This window comes from Camellia sinensis, chromosome 3 (assembly GCF_055761805.1).
Source record: "Camellia sinensis isolate YWXY chromosome 3, ASM5576180v1, whole genome shotgun sequence".
In the NCBI taxonomy this organism is placed as follows: domain Eukaryota; kingdom Viridiplantae; phylum Streptophyta; class Magnoliopsida; order Ericales; family Theaceae; genus Camellia; species Camellia sinensis.
The window spans coordinates 54,091,985-54,113,242 of record NC_138963.1 but is presented as its reverse complement, the minus strand read 5'-3'; the positions used below and the strand labels follow the sequence as shown (position 1 = coordinate 54,113,242).

General features: G+C 33.6%; 1 protein-coding gene and 1 non-coding gene across 5 annotated transcripts; one reads left to right on the top strand and one right to left on the bottom strand.

Moving 5' to 3' along the window:
* Positions 1-3,425: 3,425 nt before the first annotated feature.
* ALB3 (63 kDa inner membrane family protein) lies at positions 3,426-20,323 on the top strand. Of its 4 annotated transcripts, none has more exons than XM_082919750.1 (13): positions 3,426-3,924; positions 7,807-7,917; positions 8,167-8,241; positions 10,567-10,627; positions 12,675-12,748; positions 12,861-12,965; positions 13,931-14,038; positions 14,132-14,235; positions 14,941-15,090; positions 15,170-15,293; positions 16,171-16,272; positions 17,453-17,495; positions 20,100-20,323. In XM_082919750.1, exons 1-12 carry the CDS (start codon positions 3,610-3,612, stop codon positions 17,456-17,458), a joined length of 1,335 nt encoding a protein of 444 aa, XP_082775876.1. In that variant the 5' UTR covers positions 3,426-3,609; the 3' UTR covers positions 17,459-17,495; positions 20,100-20,323. The 4 variants fall into 4 exon arrangements, with proteins under 4 accessions (XP_082775876.1, XP_082775877.1, XP_082775875.1 ...); XM_082919751.1 differs by having other exon boundaries at positions 20,096-20,323; XM_082919749.1 differs by lacking the exon at positions 20,100-20,323 and adding an exon at positions 19,279-19,631.
* Positions 17,021-17,991, bottom strand: LOC114294118 (uncharacterized). The gene is made up of 3 exons (XR_014363877.1): positions 17,665-17,991; positions 17,403-17,470; positions 17,021-17,302 (listed from the first exon to the last, which is right to left on the bottom strand). It is a non-coding gene; the product is annotated as an uncharacterized LOC114294118 (transcript).
* Positions 20,324-21,258: the final 935 nt, after the last annotated feature.

Below are 21,258 nucleotides of genomic sequence, written 5' to 3'. Positions count from 1 at the left end.
GGATTCTCCACCGGTGGATTGTAGAAAATGTCACTCTAAAAAAAGGACATCATGATGCGGTTCCATATTTTAATGCCTATTTGTCATACTGTTTTGAAGTTGGTCAGAAGTTAGACTTGTGTTACATAATTATGAAAGAAATGATACTGGCAAATCAAGGTCAATTCACGGGTCGGTCATTACTGTTTGGGGCACTCTTAACAAAAAATTTCAAACATTTTAAGGTTCACCTTGTAGATGAAATGGATATCAAAATCCGTTCACCAATTAATTAGTATACAGTGACCCATGCTGGTGCAGCCTCCAATTTAATAGGAAGTTTTAATGCTCCAGAAGATTCAGAAGATGAAGTCCCAGAAGATGAAGTCCCAGAAGATGATGCTCCAGAAGATCTTCATGCCAATGTGATGCCATCAACTGAACAACCTCAATATTGGATTGAGTTTTTGGCCATGGAAGAACAACGTTATAATCAACGCGTTCAATGGGAACATCAAATGGCTAATCAGGTCAATTCGTTGGGTACTCAGTTTGATACATTTGCCACTGCACAGAACTCATTAATTCAAAAATTTGGTGATTTTCGTGTGGACATTGAGCATCATGTAGATACGATTGAGTATCGTGTAAATGACATATACCATCACTACTACCCTTCTCCACCACCACCACCACCAGATAATGACTGTTGATGTGTTTCACATTATGTATTTGTATTGTTTTGTATTTTGTTATTTTAACAACCTTTTGTTGGGTCAATTTGTTAAAGAAGACGACATTAATTAAAACCTATTCAGTTATGACCATTGGCCTATGCAGTTATTATCACTTTATATTGTAGTTTTTCATTTTAATGCCTAGTTGACAAAGGACATTATTATGTACATCCTGAAAATGCTACAAAAATGTCATTATCCAGTTATGATTCATCTGGTACAAATCATGTTATAGTAGTCAATGACTTCGCTTTAAATATCATTTTAAAAAAGACGAGGTTAATTAAAAAAAAACACACACACATTGAACTACAGCCCAAAGATCTCTCTATGCAAAAAACATGGCAACAATTAGATATTGAACTTGAAATATGGCAAAAATACGTATCGGGGGAAATTCATAAAACCAATAAAACTAACCAATACAAGTTAGACGCAATATTTTTAAATAATAAAACCAATAGATGAAATCCACAAATACGGAACCTTTCAAGGCAATCTATTAGTTGTTCGAAATAAAATCTGTCGTTGAAGATCTTCGTAGTACGCCCTTTGCATAGGATTTAAAATTGTCATGTCCATTGACATAATTTTATGATCTTCATTTCGTTGTTCTCTTTCATTCATCATAGATAGGAGTTTTAGTTGTTCCTCCCCATCTTCGGCCATTCTTCGACACTTTGCAGCCTTCTCCTCACGGTCTATCGTCTTTTGTTCATCTCGCTGAATAGTTCTAGCGGAGATAGTTAATAATACTTCAACAATTTTGGATTGGTTAGCAGCCATTTCATCAAATCTACTATCGTGCGTTGTTTGATTCTTCAACTTCTCTTTCGCTGCCTTAGTACCAATTGGTCGTGTTGATGTATTAGATGGTTGTTCGTGCACCGTATTATTCTGATTAGATTGAGAAGCCTCATATTCACTTGGTGGATTCGAACATGGATCAGCATATTGCGTGCTTCTTTTTGATCGAAATTCATACCACTTATAACTTTGGTGCAAAATCTCCCAACATGTATCAAATGTGAAGTGTTTTTTCTGTATTGCATGATACATCCGCTTCGCTTCAGTGACCTACAAAAAAAAAATACAAAGATTTCAATAACAAGTATACATTTAAAAAAAAAAATTGATATTTAATAACACAAATAAATTTTACCATATCTGCCTCAGTTGTTCCACTTTGTTGCCTCAGTTGAATTTGTTCAAGAAAACCACAGAATTTATTAATTGTCTTTTACATGGCAGACCAACGGTGAGTCAAAGAAATACGATTTCGATTTGATTCACTGCTCAATTGTGAATTAAAATAAACAAGTACTCGTTCCCAAAATATAGCCACAGTCTGACTATTACTAGTAATGGGATCTTGAGAGACTGCTAACCAAGATCTACATAAAGTTTCATCTTCTATAATTGTGAATGCTTTACCATGAGAAACACGAGAAGTTTCTAAAATAAAATGATTATCACTGTTCTGCGTGTTCTGTTCTCGTGAAGATTCCGACATAAAATTATATGAGTGTTGTGCTCAAACATTTGTGATTCCTCAAACATTTCGAAATCTTCCATAGTTTAGAAAATATACAATACACTTACTGAAAAATATTGTAATGATATAAAGCTCAAACTCAGAATCAGATAATTTAATCAGTTAATATTAATTAAAATTTCAAGGGAAACAAATATCTAATGACACAAAAGAAAAAAAATTCGCAACATATAAATGCTATTCTGAAAATGAAATACTCTGTCAGCTTGATATAGAAATCAGATCTATTTTATAGAGCACATCATCAACGGTAAATTTTCAAAATACTCTGTCCATCCAACGATAAATTATTGTAACGGCTAATTGTGAAATATGTATGTTAAATATATAGGGAATTTAAATTTATATCACCCTTCAAATTATTCATAATCCACAAATTAACCTATGTCCAAATAAACCAGCTCAAACAAGTTGAAACCAACCAGTTCAAACCTGTTCTTGCTAGTTGTACATTGTAGCTGAATTGCCCAACCCGGTCGACCGGTTGGTCAACCGGCCGATCAACCGGGTGGTTGATCGGGTGCTCTCCAACGGTCACGCGAGGCAGCAGTTCAAACCAACCAACTGAGGATTCAAACGAACCAGTCGATCAACCGATTGGTCAACCGGTCCCCTCCAACGGTCACACACAATGTTTTGGTGAAATCTGTATGTTGTCCTCAGTTTGATGAATTGTTTGGTGAAATATCAATTTGATATCGATTTGGTGCAACCGTTTGAGCACCAAACAGTAATTTTTTCATCAAAATTTAAATTTGATGTCAACTTTGGTAAACCGTTGGAGATGGTCTAAAAAGTTAACTCTTTTTATTATTTTTTTATATATATTTTTATAAAAAAAATTAAAAATTAACTAAAGTAGTTATTTTCTAAGGTCACTCTAAGTTTAATAACTAAAATATTCATTTTTTTTATCGATTTTGTCTAATACAATAAGATTTTCTCAATTTATTTTGTTAGAAGGACTAAATTGTAAGATATTTTTTATAAAAAAATTTTCAAAAAAAAGAAGAAAAGAAATAGCATTTAAAACTTTTAGCGAAATGACAACACAACCCTCCGTAACGTGACGTGGAGTTTGCTGATTGAACAAAAGCATCCACGGCATCGACTTCTGTGGTGGAAGTTGTAGGAACCGTACTTCATTTCGCCACATCGTTAACCATTTTACGGATGCGGATAACGCGCAAAATATCCCTCTCGCTCGCTCTCTCTCTCCTCAACTGCCTCGCTTCCCTCATCCTCTTCTCTCTCTCTCGCTCTCTCTCTCTCTACACTCATGAGAAGCTGAACTGAGAGCCCCCTCCTTCCCAAAACCCTGCAAATCCACCAAATTCCATGGCGAAAACCCTAATCTCAACCCCTTCCTTCACCGGCACGCCTTTCCCTTCCCTCTCTCGCCATGGCCTCCGCACCTTACCTCATCGCAGACTCATATCCACCAGAGTCAAGCTCAGCTTCCATGAGCTTCCTCCAATTCACTCCTTCGACTCTTCTTTTGATTTCAACGCAATTGTTAGCAGAGCGGAGAGCCTCCTTTACACGCTCGCCGATGCCTCCGTCGCCGTCGATTCTGCCTCCGGTGATGCCGCCGTTCAGAAGAACGGAGGCTGGTTCGGTTTTGTCTCTGACGCCATGGAAGTTGTCTTGAAGGTAACTAAAACTATACCAACTCTAACGATTTTATTATTGAGCTCTGTATATTTATATAAATGCACACAAATATATGCGGATGTGTGGTGGAAGTTCCATTCTGAGAAACTCGTTCTCGTTGTGATTGGCCTGGTGGTTTCTGTATATAATTACATGAACTGAATAGGATATAATTAAGCTGAAAGTACCTTAGTTACTAGAGATTTTTTTGGGGGTTAGTTGTCTGGTTCAATAGCTGAAATTGAGAGGCTGCACTTGTTTTTTCCAGTGGTGTCCATTCTGGTTATTTAACACTTAATGACCAAAATAAAACAATTTATAAAGAAAATCTTTGGAAAACACCCGGTTTGATTGAGGATAACTCAGCACATTCAGACTCAATTCAATCCTTATTCCTAATTACTTGCAGGCAATCATGGTTTCTCTGTGCCCAATATTCGTTTCTCAGCATGGTAGATTAGGCCCTGTTTGATTGTGGAATTAAGTGCTTAAAATTGAAGGCATTTAGTGGTTTCACAATTAAGTGTGTTTGATAATGCATAATAAGCACTTATCACTTTAATTTTAAAATTGATTGAAAATGTATCTTGATTTTAAGTCAAAGGGATTTGATTTATGATTAAATGCTCTGAATAGTGAGCTGAATACACTCCGTGAAGAGTATTTTCATTCTATTTCTCAACTAAAATAGTTGTGATGACAAGCAGGAAAAAAATAAAAAGAGAGACTATAGAATTTCACATGGAGTACATTGAGGGCATCTTGAAGTGAAGCTTTTGAATAATTTTGAGTGTTTGTGTTTATTTTAATTTAGCATGTTGCTGGGCGGATTTTATGTCGTTATATTAGGTTTTTTTATTTAAGTTATTTTGGTAATTTCAATAATTATTGGACATAGATAGTAGTCATTTTTCATGGGCCATAAATTGGATCAAGTCATAGTATTTGAATTGTATTTGGAGTCTTACGTCTTAGTCTAAAATATTCATAGTTACCAAATATTCTTAATTTTGTAAATTTGAGTCCTAGTCCTTATAGAAGCATGAGAGTCTATAAATATTTGTGTGAGAATTTGATGTTGTATTTGTGTGAATTTTTCTAGCCCTTGCAACGTGCAAGAGTAAAACGTTCTTATTTTCTTTCGTCTTCTTTGCGCACACACCTAAGTTTTTATTCTTGGATTAATGTTCACAGTAGGGTGTTCATGGTTTGGTTTGACAATAAATTTAGAACCAACCCAATCATGATTGGTTCCAAGTTTTTGAACCCATAACCAAACCAATCATGTACTAGAATCAGGGTTGTAATCGGTTCAGTACGGTCAGTATTTAGGTAAAAAATTTCATCAAATCGATAATATTGATTTTATTATTTTGAAAACTGATACAGACCGTTTCTCCCATCAAACCTCATCAAACCGATTGAAACGGTTCGGTTTGATGCGGTTTAATCGGTGTAGAATCTTTCAAACTTGAGTCACTTTTAAATATAATCAATAATTTATATAAAAATATTAAATTAATTACTTGTACACCATTTCAAACGTATCTAATCTATCCATTTAATAAATATTTTTCAATTCCTAGATTAACAAAAATAAAAACAAAAAAAAAGGTTAAAAAATAGTAAGGTTTCAAAAATAATGAGTTAGAGTTAAGATTATATATAATAAGAGTTTACAAACATAGGTTATAAAGATGATAAGGTTAATAATTTATTATAGTTATTAATATTATTATATTATTAGATTATATATATACAATATATGTTGAAGCGGTCAGTTTTGGTTTAGTTCGGTACACAAAGTGTTTGAACCGATACCGAATCGAAAATCGAAAAAAAAAATCAAATTTAAAAACCGCACAAATAGACTAAATATAGCTAGTTTGGTCCGGTTCAATCGATTTGTTTGGTTTTTTCGATTTTTCTTACATCCCTAACTAGAACCAACCCAACCCAACCCAACCCAACCCAATGTAGTTCGGCTTGGTTCAGTTTGGAATCATAGTTCCACTATATTAAAAATAAGTGAATCAATCAATAATAAATAATAAAAATAAACAACTCTTTAATATTTAAACATAAACACAAGCAAATAGAAAAATATTATTTAATGTAAGTCAATACAAACTCAAGCTTAAACATACTCAATACAAATTAAATCAATTGGGAAATCCAACTCAAGCTTCTAGTGCTTCCTTGGTTCACCAAATAATTTTTGTATGTGAGAAATTATTTGGTGTAATCAAGTCCATTGTAATGGATCAATTAGGTGAAAACATGTCAATATAAATAAAATTGAAAAAAAAAATATATATATAGGTTTGGTTCTCAGGTTGGTTCGGTTTAGGCAAGATCTAAACCAAGAACTAATCTAATCCTATTGGTTTGATGATTTGAAAACACAGAATCAAACCAATGCACTCAAAACCCAACCCAAATAGGTCGGTTTGTTTCGGTTCTTCAGTTCACTGGGTAATTTGAACATCCTTAGTTCACAGCCATAGAACAGTAACTCAAGTCATATCCAATCTTTTCCCCTACCGTTTGGCCACCTAAAACACCATAGAGTAGACGCTACTTAGATAAATCCTACAATTAATTCCATAAATCTTGTAACCTGCCACTTTTAAAGTTGAAGCCCAAAGCCCAAACTAACCTTTTATATTTAGAAACCCTAGAAACTTTCTTCTACCTCATTAAACCCCAACCCTAGAAGTTCTTCATAATCAAAACCCGCCACAATACCTATTATAGGCAATTTTAACTTGTCTCCTAAAACTGTCTCGCATCAGTTTGTCATAAAATTTTCAAATTTGAAGATTCAGTACTTCAATGTTTCAACTCTAGAAATTAAGTGCTAAATTTTTTAGCAATACTTTCAATTCAAATTTGTCATACAACCAAAATTTCTAGAGTTGATGTTATTGAGGAGCTATGTTTCACATTCCAGCAAATTGAAGCATTCATTAACCGTTGCACACGATAAGTTGTGAAAGCAGCAAAAAGATGTATGGCAATAACCCTGTTAATTCCCGAAGGACAAAAATTATTTATTTTCAAAATGAAAACAGGATAACTTGACAACCAAAGAAACAGGGGAAACGGAACAAATGAAGAACATTGAGGGAAGACATAATGTTTCCTTCTTTTCCTGTTTAAACAGTTTCCCTTTTGATGTGTATCTTCTTTTTCATCTTTTTTCCTATAATTCAATTATCATAATTTGAGCAAATTAACGCAATAATGAGCTTATTAATATATTTTTAATCATCATATATTCAATTCTTATTCCTTTTAAAAAAAATCAAAAGAATAGTAGTTCTGCTAGAGCGAGTTTGTTTCTTCATAGTTGAATTTGACTTTTGTCAAGAAGATAGTAGGCCTTCCAAAATAGTTAGTAAAATATTACTATTTACCGGAATTGGATCTGCAGTTATTAAATGGATCCACCTTTAAAATTGAACAATCTCAGAACTTGTATGTAATCAAAGATGATCACAAAATAGGATTCACTGCCCAATGCAATGATAGGACATGATTTGAGGCTAGGAGATTACCCTGCAACTGATGGTTTCATGCCTATTCTAGTCATTGTTGAAAAGATCTAGGATGAATTCCCTTTTTTTCATTCAGCAGCCTGTTTGGTTCTTAAATGTATTTTGCTTCATGCTTTCCTATTTATCATTGACACAATTACATGTGATATCATCCCATTTTTAGCTGGCCAAGAAAAACCAAATGCCACAGTCATGTTGGCACCAGAATTTTGTGGTTTTCGGGACTTTGTATACCTGCCCAAAGTTATGTAGTATACAAATATTAGAAACTCCCATCAGGCATAATGTTAATATGATTATATACTTTGCTCTGTTGTATCAGGTACTGAAGGATGGACTCACAGCAGTGCATGTACCTTATGCCTACGGATTTGCAATTATTTTGCTAACGGTTCTCGTTAAAATTGCAACTTATCCCCTGACAAAGAAACAGGTGATTTTTTCCTTCCCTGTGGTCTTAAGAAATTGAACATATCCAGTATTCACTTATTCACTCTTGAATTTGGAAAATATGGATCACTAATGTTTGCCACTTAATTTCTTCCACTGAAATGCTCTGAAAGTTTGTGCTATATTAGTATGTTCTTCTACTCTTCTCGATTTGTCATATTCTGTTGACTATGTGAAGTTTTCATTCAGACAGTGTGGTACAATTTTCTGATAGCTTTTATTGTTTATAAAGGTTGAATCAACACTGGCAATGCAAAACCTTCAACCAAAGATCAAAGCGATCCAAGAAAGATATAAGGGAAATCAGGTGTGATTGTACTGCTTCTTACTGTGTTGATCTGTTTATGTGTGACACTTCTACTGCTTCTTATCATGTTGTTCTGCTTTCGTGTATCACTTGGTCAAAAATGAAATTGCACATATGAAAGAAACTAACTATTTCAGGTGCTCCATCATAAAGCTAACTTAAATACATAACTCATTGAACATTATTTCTAAGTATACAATTCTAACGCAATAAGTACGCCCCTGAAACAATATTTCTTAATAAAAACAAATACAATATGGCTTGTTATGCATCTGTAACTCCATGTAGTTTATTCCAAACCTACAGATTTAGAAGCAATTGTATAGAACTATGCACACTAGCGAACTAATGCAAGGAAGGCACCAACTTTTAAGGGAATATTTAGAATCCAAGGATCAAGCTGGAATTGCTCTTATCATGTGATTCATCTTTCATAATTTTATTTGTGATAACAAATCTGTTGAATTTTAAGTGTTTAGAAAATGATGGTCTCACTGAAACTCAGGTTCATTTCTGCTGGAAGCACACTGTCTTTGCTGAACATTGCAAAGAACTCTTGAATTCTGGTATTATAGGTGGTCTCATGTCAGTTTGGTCTAAATTGAATAGTTTCATGTGCTTTGACCAAAAAGACATGAAATTTAGTTCCTTGGAGGACTAAAAAGCACATATGTACATGAAAGAGACAGGAAACCATTAAAATGTGGAAAATGTTGTGCACACAACCCTCTATGTTCCTAGCATTTCTCTTAAAATGTTTGAAAGATGCCTTAATGGATCTTCTAACCTGAGTATAGAAGAATAAAGAATGAATTGGCTTCTCCATGAATGAGGTAGAGGCCATGTATATATAATAGATTCATGATACAATTTAGGAAATAATATAAATAAGGAAACAATACTAAATCAGTGATTGACACAATTACAGATTATATACATAATACTAAAAATAAAAAGATTCTATGTACTCTAATTTCTATATTCAACACTCCCCTTCAAGCTTGCGTGAAGATATTCAACAATCACGGCTTGCCAATGGATGACTGGAAGAAGCCGAAAAAAATTCAACGGCTAATCCAAATAAATGTTACCGAACAAATTTGGTAGTCCACTAAATAAAAAAGGCCAAAAAAGTGCTTAATACATCAACACCACTAGAAAGGGAAAAAAACAGGGACTGAAATGCCCTAGAAGAAACTGACCGGAATCAATGTCGGGATGATTTAAAGAGGTTATGTCAGACCGTTGTAGGATCTAACGGGAATCAATGTCGGTACAGTTTAAGGGGTCATGTCGAACCATTGTAGAGACTAACTGGATGTTAAACCAGCAAGTATGGCACACACATAACTTATGGCGTGGTGCAAACGATGATAGCAATAGATGACTGAGTGCATCAAGGGGTGGCTTATTAGAAAGTGCGCCGGGGGGGCGACTTAGGTGGTGCGCCAAGGGGGCGACTTGGGTGGTTCACATGGTATATCACTATGCTCACCATGATATAGGTATAATACCTCCCCTCTCCCCCCCCCCCCCTCCTCTCCCTAAACTCAAATAGGTTTGAAGACAGAAACCTATTTGAGGTTGAATTAGAGGAAAAAACAAAGTGGAACAGAAACACACAAAAAAATGGATTGCAAGTAAAAAAATAAAATATAATGGAGATATTTGGAATAGGAATAAATTAGTGGATAGAAGAAGAGATCACCACGAAATGATATTGAAAGAAAATATAGTAGTGGAATGAGTTGAGGCCTGACGGGTGGCCAAGGGAAGCCCGCCGCCCGCCGGTGAAGCAAAATTATTAGGTACTTAACTTAGCTCTGATACCAAAAAGAATGAAAAGAATTATTTGGCTAGTTAAGAGGGTGGCTAGGGTTTTTTAGACTTTGATACCAAGAAGAATAAAAGAATGAATTGGCTTCCCCATAAATGAGGTAGAGGCCATGTATATATAATAGATTCATGATATAATTTAGGAAACGATATAAATAAGGAAATAATATTAAATCAGCGATTGACACAATCACAGATTATATACATAATACTAAAAATAAAAAGATTATATGTACTCTAATTTCTATATTCAACAAGTATTCCATTAGCCATTTGAAGGATCATCTAGTGGAAAGTAAAGTGATTAGGAGGAAATGAACAATCATCAAGAATATGTCTTCGTGTTAACAAAGAATAGATATTCCTGTTGTTTGCTTTATATGATAATAATCATGCTTGTGCTTCTTTTGTCACTTTTGCTCTGTAGACATGAACTTGGTGCCTATTGAATATTGATATTTGTTTTGGTATTTTTATTTTTATTTTTAGGAGAGAATACAACTTGAGACATCACGGCTCTATAGGCAAGCGGGGGTTAATCCTTTGGCAGGTGCATCTTTAAGCTATTAATCAACATTTCATTTTGTTTGCAATTAACTTTACTAGTCACTTTATTCTATGTGAATCATGAATTATTACTTGACTACGATAGTTTACTTTCAGTGCTTATGGTTGTGAAGTCTAAAATGCTGAAATTCTTCATCATTGGATTTTTCTTTTGCCTAAGGCACATTGCAAAGCAGTCCTTATGGCCGTGTTTCCTTTTAATTTTCATACTTCTTCTGGATAGGAAGGGGAACTTTTGTTCTCTATTAACTCCCTGTTCTTGTAATAAAATGTAGAAATTTGAGCTTATTTTATGTGTAGATCAATAAAAAAATTAATTAGATATTTGTCGTTCTGCTTGCATCCAGATGCCTCGTGTGCTCTTTATGCAATTTGGGTAAATATCCTTATAGACAGCCAATTTAAGCAACTGTCCTATTCTAGATAGAAATATGACTGATAGGGATGTCAGTGATATGAAGAACTCTGTTCGAGTTCTGGATTTCTGGGATTGTAGACTTCCCAGCATGAACTCTGAAGGTGAATATCATGTACAACTACTATAGTGTGTTGGGAGGGGGATCATAATCATTCAAAAACAAGTATGCCTTTCTTTTTTACCCTTGATACTGTCAGATGATTGCTCTTAGGCAAAGAGTGTTATCACTTTTTTTAAGATGGACTGTACTATACTTCTTGTCCTTTTCATATTAGTATTAGCAGGGTTGCATCCTGTCAAAATTTAGTAAATGTTGACACATTATGTGGGTGTTTTGGAAGTGGATTTTTTTGTAAGTTTTTTTAGTTTTAGGATATCATTGGAGAAAAAAAAATTTGTGTTTGGGAAGATAGTTGGGTTTTTTTGTGGTTGGATGTGATGTGTGTGAGAGAAAAAGTGAAATGATTATGGGGTTTGATGTGATATTTTGTTTAGATTTATTTTTTTTAGTTTTGTAAACCATTTGTCTTGTAGTGAAAAAAAACAAAAAAAAAAAACCCAAAAACCAAGTTCCCAAACACCCCCTATGTGAGACGACTCAAGTATTGGACAATGCCTAATATATGACCATATGCATGGCTGATAAATGAATTGGAGCTTGATTGAACCAGATGTGATAATAGTTTCATTATAATATAGCTTCTTGCAATGGTAAGATTACATTACGGCCAGTTGGATGTAAAGAAAATATTGAGTTAGGACTCTGTGACAATTGTTTTTTGCTTCGTTGGGGAAGTGTTGTACAAATCAAATGGGTAATTCTTGTTTTTTTGGCAATTCTGCCATAGGGCCTAATATCCTCATCCCACCATTCCAAATGCTTCCATGCCAAGAATGTTCACGTGAAATACTTTTTATAAGATGTCCTTACATGATTATTGAAAATGCTTGCTTTCATTTTTTTTTTCTTTTTCTTAGTAATTTTATATTTCTTTTTTTCCTTTTTGGCTCTGAATTTTCATCCATTTTAGTTCTTAATGTGCTTTGTTTTGTACTACGAAATTTTTTTAAACTAAAACGCTAGACTACATTTTTACGTGTGAGCTTCGGTTTGACAAAATTTAGAGTCTAGTAGTTCTTTCTTTTATCGAATTAGGGGCTGTTATAACTGATGCAACCATTCTGCCAAGGTACCAATGGAAGATAGGATTGTTGAAGTGGGTCGTGAGAGCTATTTACTTATGATTTATTTTCTCCTTTGTGTTGTTTCATGAAAGATGTCCCCATGATTGAATAAATGCTCAAGTCTGTCATTTGAGGTTATAATTATTTTTGGCTCGGGATAGAATAATTGTTGTAGGTTGTTACCTCCATTTCTTAAAATCTTCTTGGTCATCTGTTGTTTTTCATGCACTGTGTGTCCTTTCTTGTGTGCCCTTATCAGTGGAGGACAATGGCCTCCACTGTCCCTTTCCCCACCGAAGCCCTCCTTATTCAAGGTTTTTCCATTTCAACTTTTCTCTCTTATCAATTTTGTCACATCTGCTTGGTGCTCACAAATTCATATGATTCCAATGCATGTCAATGCCTTGTTCAATTTTGTGATTAACAGGATGTTTGCCTACTTTGGCAACAATACCAGTCTGGATTGGTTTATACCAAGCTCTTTCAAATGTGGCAAATGAGGTAGTTAAGAACTTGTTATTTCTTTGGCTTGTGAGCAATGTTGATGGAAAATATTTTTGATATGCAGAATAAGTAGTTTATTGCTGATTTTTTACATCATCTTTACTCAAAGGGACTACTGACAGAAGGTTTCTTTTGGATCCCCTCCTTGGGAGGCCCAACTACGATAGCTGCTCGGCAAAGTGGATCCGGAATTTCTTGGCTTATTCCGTTTGTGGTAATAACACTGTTATCAGAATCTGTGAATCTAATGATTGTGTTTGCTGCTTCTTTACCTATATTCAACATTATATTACTCTGACGTCACCCCTTATGTTGCCCTCCCTTTTCTATCATGAATGCTTTGTTCCAAAAGCCTGAAAGAAACCAACATAATTGTACTTTCATCCTTTCAAACATTCTGACATGAAGAAATCTTTGATGTCCGATGTCAAATGCATAAACTCATAGCATGTTTTGTTTTTCCCCAACTCTCATCCTATTCATTTTGCTGGTTGATGTGGTCGTAGAGTTGATTAAGTTTTGCCAACACACCCCACCCCCCCACCCCAAAAAAAAGCTCCATTTGTAGATAACATCATCTTCTTTTGTTCTGCTACCAAGAATATCTTGAGAAAACTCATTATTTAATTTGAGATGATTTTAGCCCTGTATATTGACCTAATTCCATCTTACATGTGAAGATGTAAAGAGACATATATGGAGAGTAGTAGAATGCAAATGGGAAACAAATAGAAACGAAGAGACTTGAACACAGGACCTCCCCAACTTGAGCTTTGATATCATGTTAATTCACCAATTGTCCCAAAAGCTTAAGATGTTAGGAACAACAATGTATATGAAACTATCAAATAGGAAAACTTGACACCCAAAAGAATTAATTGCTCAAGTTACATGTTTTTTTTCATTCTTTGTATCAAATATAGCATTGGACACGGATTTTATCTATGGAGGATCCATAATCTTTCCTTCCGGAGCCTATGACACATATGTATTGAACTTAAAACACTTCTAAATTAGTATCTCGCATCTTTAATCATATTTTAACTTGAATTTTGAATCATACATCAGTATTGTAAACCTGCTTGCCATATGATTGTCTGCTGATTATTCACAATAACCACGTTTCTTCTAGAGTTTAATGCTTATCATGTGTATTTGTGTATGTTATCCATCTTGCAGGATGGCCATCCACCACTGGGTTGGCACGACACTGCAGCGTACCTTGTTTTGCCTGTCCTTCTTGTTCTTTCTCAGTATGTTTCAATGGAGCTCATGAAGCCTCCCCAGGTAAAGAATGAGTCTCTCTTTTGACCATTTAATTTTCTGTTTTGTATGTGATTCTTGGAATTGTCCCCTGAAAATTTTGTCTTCTTTTGGCAGACTGATGATCCAGCTCAAAAGAACACACTTCTCATTTTCAAGTTTCTCCCTCTCATGATTGGTTACTTTTCCTTGTCTGTCCCATCAGGACTGTCAATTTACTGGTGAGTTTCAGCTAGCATTTTTTCTACCATTATCATCCACCATCTTATGTAACATTTGGTGTCCTTTTTGTATCTCTAACTGCCTTTGCACATGATAATCATAGAAAAGTTCGTGCATGTGGCCTGATCATACACACCAGGGTAGTATAATCAGTATTGACGGTTATATAGAGTTGCCTAAAACAGAGATACATATTTATTGAGTTATTGTTATAAAAAATAAGGTGCCACTATGTATAATATCAAGAAATGTAGCAAAACATGGAAATTTTCATTGATAACTTGAGGGAAAGTTTACAGAGAAGTACTTCATAATTAAGGTCCAATTATTTCAATCAACATGCAAACATGATGTGTTGAGTATAAAGCATCAATTATAGGATTTTTAATTCAATAACCATTTACTAGTTGCTATTGCAGTAAACATTTGGTTTACCACAAGTTTCAATAGATTGAAAAAAAATATGTCTGAACATTTAAATTAAACGTGTACATTTTTTGCAGCACCTATCTATAATCTATAATCTATAATGTGTTTAAAATTTGACACATTGGAGTAGATCTTCAAAGGTATAACCTTCTTTAAAGGAAGTGGGGTATCAAATATGTTTGTAACTTCTTGAAACTAGAGTTGGTTGATTTCCCCTAAGAAAACCATTCCAAATAGATTACACTGTTTTATTTAATTATGAATTGCATGGGTAGGTTCACGAACAATGTCCTTAGCACTGCACAACAAGTATGGTTACGCAAATTAGGCGGTGCAAAGCCTGTTGTAAGTGAGAATGCAAGTGGCATCATCAGTGCAGGACGTGCTAAACGATCGGGCTCTCAGCCAGCGCAGCCTGGTGATAGGTTGGTTTTGTGGATCAAAGTTTCTGTACTTAGTTCTTCAGTTGCTCCAAATGGTGCCTTGCTGACATAATTAACACAGGTTTAGGAAGTTAAAGGATGAAGAGAAGAAAAAATTGAGCAAGGCACTGCCTACAGACCAGGTTCAGACTCCGGCTTCTACAGATGCTTCTGAAGACGGTTCAGATAAAGAGACTAATGCCAAGGTAAATTCTAACTTGTGGTTTTTTTACCTCCATAGTTAGCCAAGTGTTATTTAAACTTGTAACCTCTGTCAATCAGATAACAAGAACTCGTCGTAGTTGTTCCACAAACATAAAACCTGTGTGCAATGGGCATGATTGGGGGACTGTGTTGCAACATTCTTTCTGTATGGGGAGTACAACTTTTTTTAGCACAATGTATCTTCAGTTTCGTGTAAAACGATAGTACTAGTTGCCTGTTTAGATTCAAAGGCAGACTTAAAAAGTAGTTTTATCATGGGAATGTGAGATTAGGAATGGAAGGTTCAGACTTCCTTTGTCTGCTTCCAGTCTAGATGTACTGGTTGACCTAGCTCCCTTGATGTAAACATGCATGCATCTCCTGAAGTTCTTTTGCTAAAATTTGATAGTGTGAAAGATGATAATAAGGCTTTATGTCTAGTCATCTTCACAAAAAAAGTCAGAATAATGATGCCTTATTCATTCCTTACAAGAAACTAGGAAGAGAGATTAATATATGTGCATCAAGGTAGCATTAACTGAAAAGCTTTTAATCATTCTGAGGAATTTTGTTTCTTATACATGATAATGCCTGATTTTGTAGCAATTAATCAGTATGCTTTCAATGTTAGGATGGATTTCTTGATTTTCATGACCAAAAAATTAAAAATAGGCATAATTAAAGTTGAAAGATATATTTAGACATATCTACATGAATTCAGGGACTTGGTATTTTACGTAATGGAAGGTAAAGTAGATCCCCAACTTTATAAACTCCACAATAAGTGAAATCTAACAGAGTTTGCAATTTTTATTTATTAGTTGTAAATGCTTACTGCTTTTTAATCTGGGTTAGACATTAATTCAAATTTTTCTACAGGATGAAGAGGTTTTAGATGAGGTGTATGCTTCTAATGGAACCAAACCGGCTCCAGATTATTCTAGGCCAAAGAGGAGTAAGCGATCAAAGCGGAAGCGTGCGGTATGAAAATGTATACTTAATTGAGTGTAGTTTAAGTGAGTTCTGTATATGTAAACAAATCGTATCTTAGTCAATATATAGTGGCCATTTTTTTTCTTTACAGCTTATTCATTTAAGGTTTACTTACAAATGATGAAAATCATTCTTTTTTGTTTGATTGAAAAGACTTGCACATCCAGCATGATGTTTGAAACTGATATTTATGTCAAAAGTTTTTGAGTGCTCTTTAGGGAACCTTCTACACCATATTCTTTCAAAAATTAGAAATTGTTGAACCATAAATCCCATCAATGGATCAAAGCAGCAAAGCAGGCTGTTTTATATATGTAGAATGCTAGCTTTTGAATATTTTGATAATTTTATGCCCACCAATCTCAATATTTGAGGTTGTTGGCAGGGGTGTAGATTTGATACAGACCTAGCATTTGGCAACCTTGAGCTATGACAAAGGACAATTAAATAAAAGGAAGAAGTAGATTATATTAAAGGACATTGCAGCTAAGTCTGCAAGATGAACTTTCCCCGCCTCCCAAATCAGCTGCAACATATAAGCCTAGCTTATGCAGAACCGTTATACATGTTGACAAATCACCCGAATAATATTTGCTTTTCTAATGAGTTTATTGTTTGAATATAGTTTCGGAAGCTAGTTACTGAATTTTCCTTGGCTGCATTGAAAAAAATATTAGGAGCCAATATATGTTTTGTTTTAAATCATGTTACAAGCCATTTAAAAATGCTGTAGAGGTTTTCACCAACAAATGTGCTAATTTACTATTTAAAAAAGGTCATAGAGTTCAAAACGTCGAATATATTGCATCTTTATACAAACATAACACCCTAAACACAAGATGTTTCTAACTTACGCAAATATGTCTAACCTCCATAAACTCCAAAGAAATATTTTAATAATCTGTTCCACTCATTACGTGACACAATTGCATTCATTGATTCATGGCCTTGTTGGGGGACGATCATTTCCAACAGGGTTGGGTCCAGATGGTCTTTTATGATTCTTCTTCCCTTCAACCTGCTTGACATTATTCGTCTGTTCAATTAGATATTTGTTCATGTAGAAAATATTTTGCACTATATGAAACAGAAAGGGAGAGAATACTCTTTATACTTACCCAAGCGGTGAAAATTTGTCCATTGGTCTGCCTTGATCCGGGTTTTGCAGGTCTGAGCTTGAAATCAACTATACATGGATCGCAATTGCAAAGGTAAACTTCGTTAGCATTTATGCTTCTTTAAAGCAATTCATATATTACGTTTATATTTGTTTTCTTTCCTCTTATTTTGTTTTAAACTAAAAAGACGTTATAATGTACTTTGCAAATGAAAAGCATTAGATTCGATAATGAGTTGAAAGAGAAGGCAGGGGTGTCTTGCCTGATCGTGTAGCTTGAACCTTGGTATGGCATTGAAATGCAAGTGCTGTAAGTAGAAGCCATAGTAAGAGAAGATGGATTAGAGTCTGTGCTCTCCTCATCTGGGGCTTGAGCTTGAGCTTTGGTTTCAATGTCAAAATGGGATATAGATATTGAGAGTCTTTGGTCATAGTGCCTCAAAAAAGAGAAGTTGGAACATGTATATGTTAGGTAATGATGACTAAACTTGAAAAAACATGGAATGTTTGTTAATGGTGCTTGGGATCCTATGCCATTATATGGGGTGAAGTGATAAGATTGGGAAGCTGGGGGTTTGTCTTCATTGTGGGTTGACTTCTTTCTAGCTATCATTGCATCCATGATAAAATGCAAGAGACTCTTGCATTATTTTCTTCTGAGTGCTTGAACCATGGCTGTCGGCATGCCGATGTAGGGACCCGCCATTGCATATTGTGTTCTTGAGTGTTTCTTTTCTCTCTCTCTCTCTCTCTCTGTCTCTCTCCAGCATATTGAGTTCTTGAGTAATTCTTCTCTCTCCAGTTCTTTGAGTTGTACATATGAAAACCCGGGTCTTTCTGAGAATACAGAAAATAGGGTTGGTATCATTTTTGTTTTCCTATTTTTGTTTTTTTTTTATATTTTAAATTCTCCTAAAAAATGGGTTGTTTTCAGAATATATTGTTGAAAACTGTACAGTAATGGTCCTGTTTGGTTATGTATTCAATATTTTTTTTTAAACATGGAAAAGTTTGAAAGCACCCATTATTCATTGTTTTCATTTTTGTGAAAAAATAATTTTTGAAAATTGAAAAAACATTGTTTGTTAATACTTCTGCTTCTATTTTCTGCTTTCCTTTTTAGTTTTTTGAAAAATTGAAAACGAAAAGTTTTTTGATATTTTATTTTTGTTTTAGAAAAAATGAAATTGATTCCATAATTCTTAAAAATTTTGAAAACAAAAAAAAATGTTTTCAAAACAAGTTTTCACTCTTTTGTCTCAGCCAACCATCAGTCAAACACCAATGGCCATCCATTGAGCTTGGCCACTTTCTAGAGACTCTCCGGCCGGCTCCAGTGACCTTCCGGTCACCCTTACTGTCAATCACCACCTCTGAGGAACATATTTTTTTATTTTCAAAACATAAAACATTTATATACATCAAACAACTTTTTGTTTTTTGTTCTTCGTTTTTTTGTAAACAAAAAATATGAAATTGACAAAGTTACTGAACAATTCCAAAAGTTTCTTATAAATTGTTTTAATTTCAGAAATTTTTTTCCCGAAAATAAAATCACTACAAATGTAGATCATTGAATTTATTTTCGCTTCTACTTTTGTCGCATCACCAAGATCTGGTCGGGGAAACGGGATGATAAATTACATTCTTAGATTATATATATAATTTTTAAATTCCCCTCTAGATGTCAAATGGACCATTATGATCATTCACATGATGTCTATAATTTTTTGACATGATGTTCTAATATTATTTACCAAAAGTGTCTTCCAGTTCACTTTTTTAACTTTATTATTTTGCAATAATGGTTTATTTCTCACTTTAGTTTACACACAAAAGCATTTACGACTTTTTTTCATCATTGCATTACCACTCAGGCCTGTTTTAACACTAATGGGATGATGATTTAATATACATCAATTTGGAATTTTTACGAACCATTGATTACAACAGCACTTGATGTCATCATGCTCCTGTGGTTGATATGTCTCCTTTCATTTGGTAACTGAAAACCACTTCTTTTGGGTTATGGTAGACATTTTTATCATAAACAAGTTAGAGTTTTTGCGTCGGTATGAATTATCGTAATTATATTATGAATATTGAAATATTACAAATTATTATAGTGATTAAAGTTATGAATCATTGTGATTTTATTATATATCATAATTAAGAAAGAATATACAATTTGTACCCTTTTAGTTACAAATTAGTGTTTGTTGTGCTGGTACAAGCCTTGTTAATTGTAAGTGGTTAGTAGTTCTGCTCCATTTTAAGAGCATCTCTAATGAAAATATTAAAATTGTGTGACCACGTTTATTTACCCATATATAGAGGGTTGAGGTAAATATATATATATATATATATATAAAATAATTGACTGATAATTAGAGAAAACATAAGAGAAATAATTACTTTAGATATTTTAACAAATTCTAAATCATTAAAAAAATAAATTTAATTTTTAGGCTTAACTAGCATTATTCTTTAGTAATGTACAATCTTTGTGCTAATATACATAACTTCACCATGCAAAATGTACATTTCCATTTGATGATTATCTTTTGACTTTTTCCAGAGTCTTTAATAGTACACTATCCTATTTATCAAAAAATAAAAACAGTATACTACGGTAAATTGATTTTTTTTTTTTTCCACCGAATTATTGCAAAATAATATAAAAAAATGTGTTAGATAGGCAGCGTTGATGGTGATGGCAGATTTGAGGCAGATCTTGCTTGGTTAATGCAGATTTTTCTTTTTTAAATAACATCTGTGAGAAAATTGATAATTTTTTCTAAATCATTGTATTTTTTGCAACTTTGTATTTTGTAGTTGTTGTTTAGGTTGTTTGCTTGGCTCTTTGGGATCTTGTTGTTTTTCCTTTTCTCGATTTGTATGATATTTATTTTTATTTTAATATAATTACTTTATGTGTTCTCAAAAATTATTTTAAAAAAAAATTAAGCTATAATTTAACACCACATAAAGTATAATTAAAGATCTTTTAGATCATAAGTAAAATAATATCATAACTAACATCACAATGAATCATGACAAACAAACACTATAATGTGTAAGATTAAGTTATAACTAATACTATAATAGATCATAACAAAATACCACGACTCTCAAAATTGAGAGTATATATATATATATCATAGAATTTCCCAAGGTCAGAAATGAGATTGCATGGTAAACCATCGAACTCTTTGCTAAAAAAGTCAAATTTACGCATCATAGCCACTATTCAGTAGAAGCGTGATTTGCAATTTGCATGCCTTGCTTTCCAATTCATATCAATAAATCATTCACCTGAGTTAAGTATCCTTCGGTGCAGTTGTGGGTATTTTTTATTTTTATTTTTATTTTTATTTTTTTAATTAGAGTCGGGCCACATGCTATGTAAAAAAGTTTTATTATTATAACAAGGAAAATGTTTTATATTGTATTTGGTTAGGTGATTTGAGAAGAGATTTAGAAAGAGAAATAAAAAGGTAGGTGAAATGTGAATAAAATATACTTATATTTCACATAATTTCACACACTTTTTCTCCTTCCATTTCTAAATTTCTCTTCAAATCTCCCAACCAAACTCAGTATTTGAACTCTAAATGAGTTCTAATTCGTCTTTTTTCCTACTATGATTTTTTTTTAAATTTTTTTTTTTACACTGCCAACTGTATAGAGCTCTATTTAGTATCACTACCGTTATAACAATTATGGTAGTGTTATATGCACCAATTAGTATACTAACTAGTGTATCAACACTAGTTATGATATAATTATTGACCACGCTTATTAATCACATTACAAATTTCAAAAACCTCTTAAATTGTGTCATATCATCAATTGGC

Excerpts from the sequence above, each read along its gene's own strand:
- ALB3 (XM_082919750.1), top strand. The coding sequence starts at position 3,610 with ATGGCGAAAACCCTAATCTCAACCCCTTCCTTCACCGGCACGCCTTTC. Across the intron at positions 12,749-12,860 it reads TTTCAAATGTGGCAAATGAG|GGACTACTGACAGAAGGTTT; the intron begins GTAGTTAAGAAC and ends CTTTACTCAAAG. Across the intron at positions 15,091-15,169 it reads CCAGCGCAGCCTGGTGATAG|GTTTAGGAAGTTAAAGGATG; the intron begins GTTGGTTTTGTG and ends TAATTAACACAG.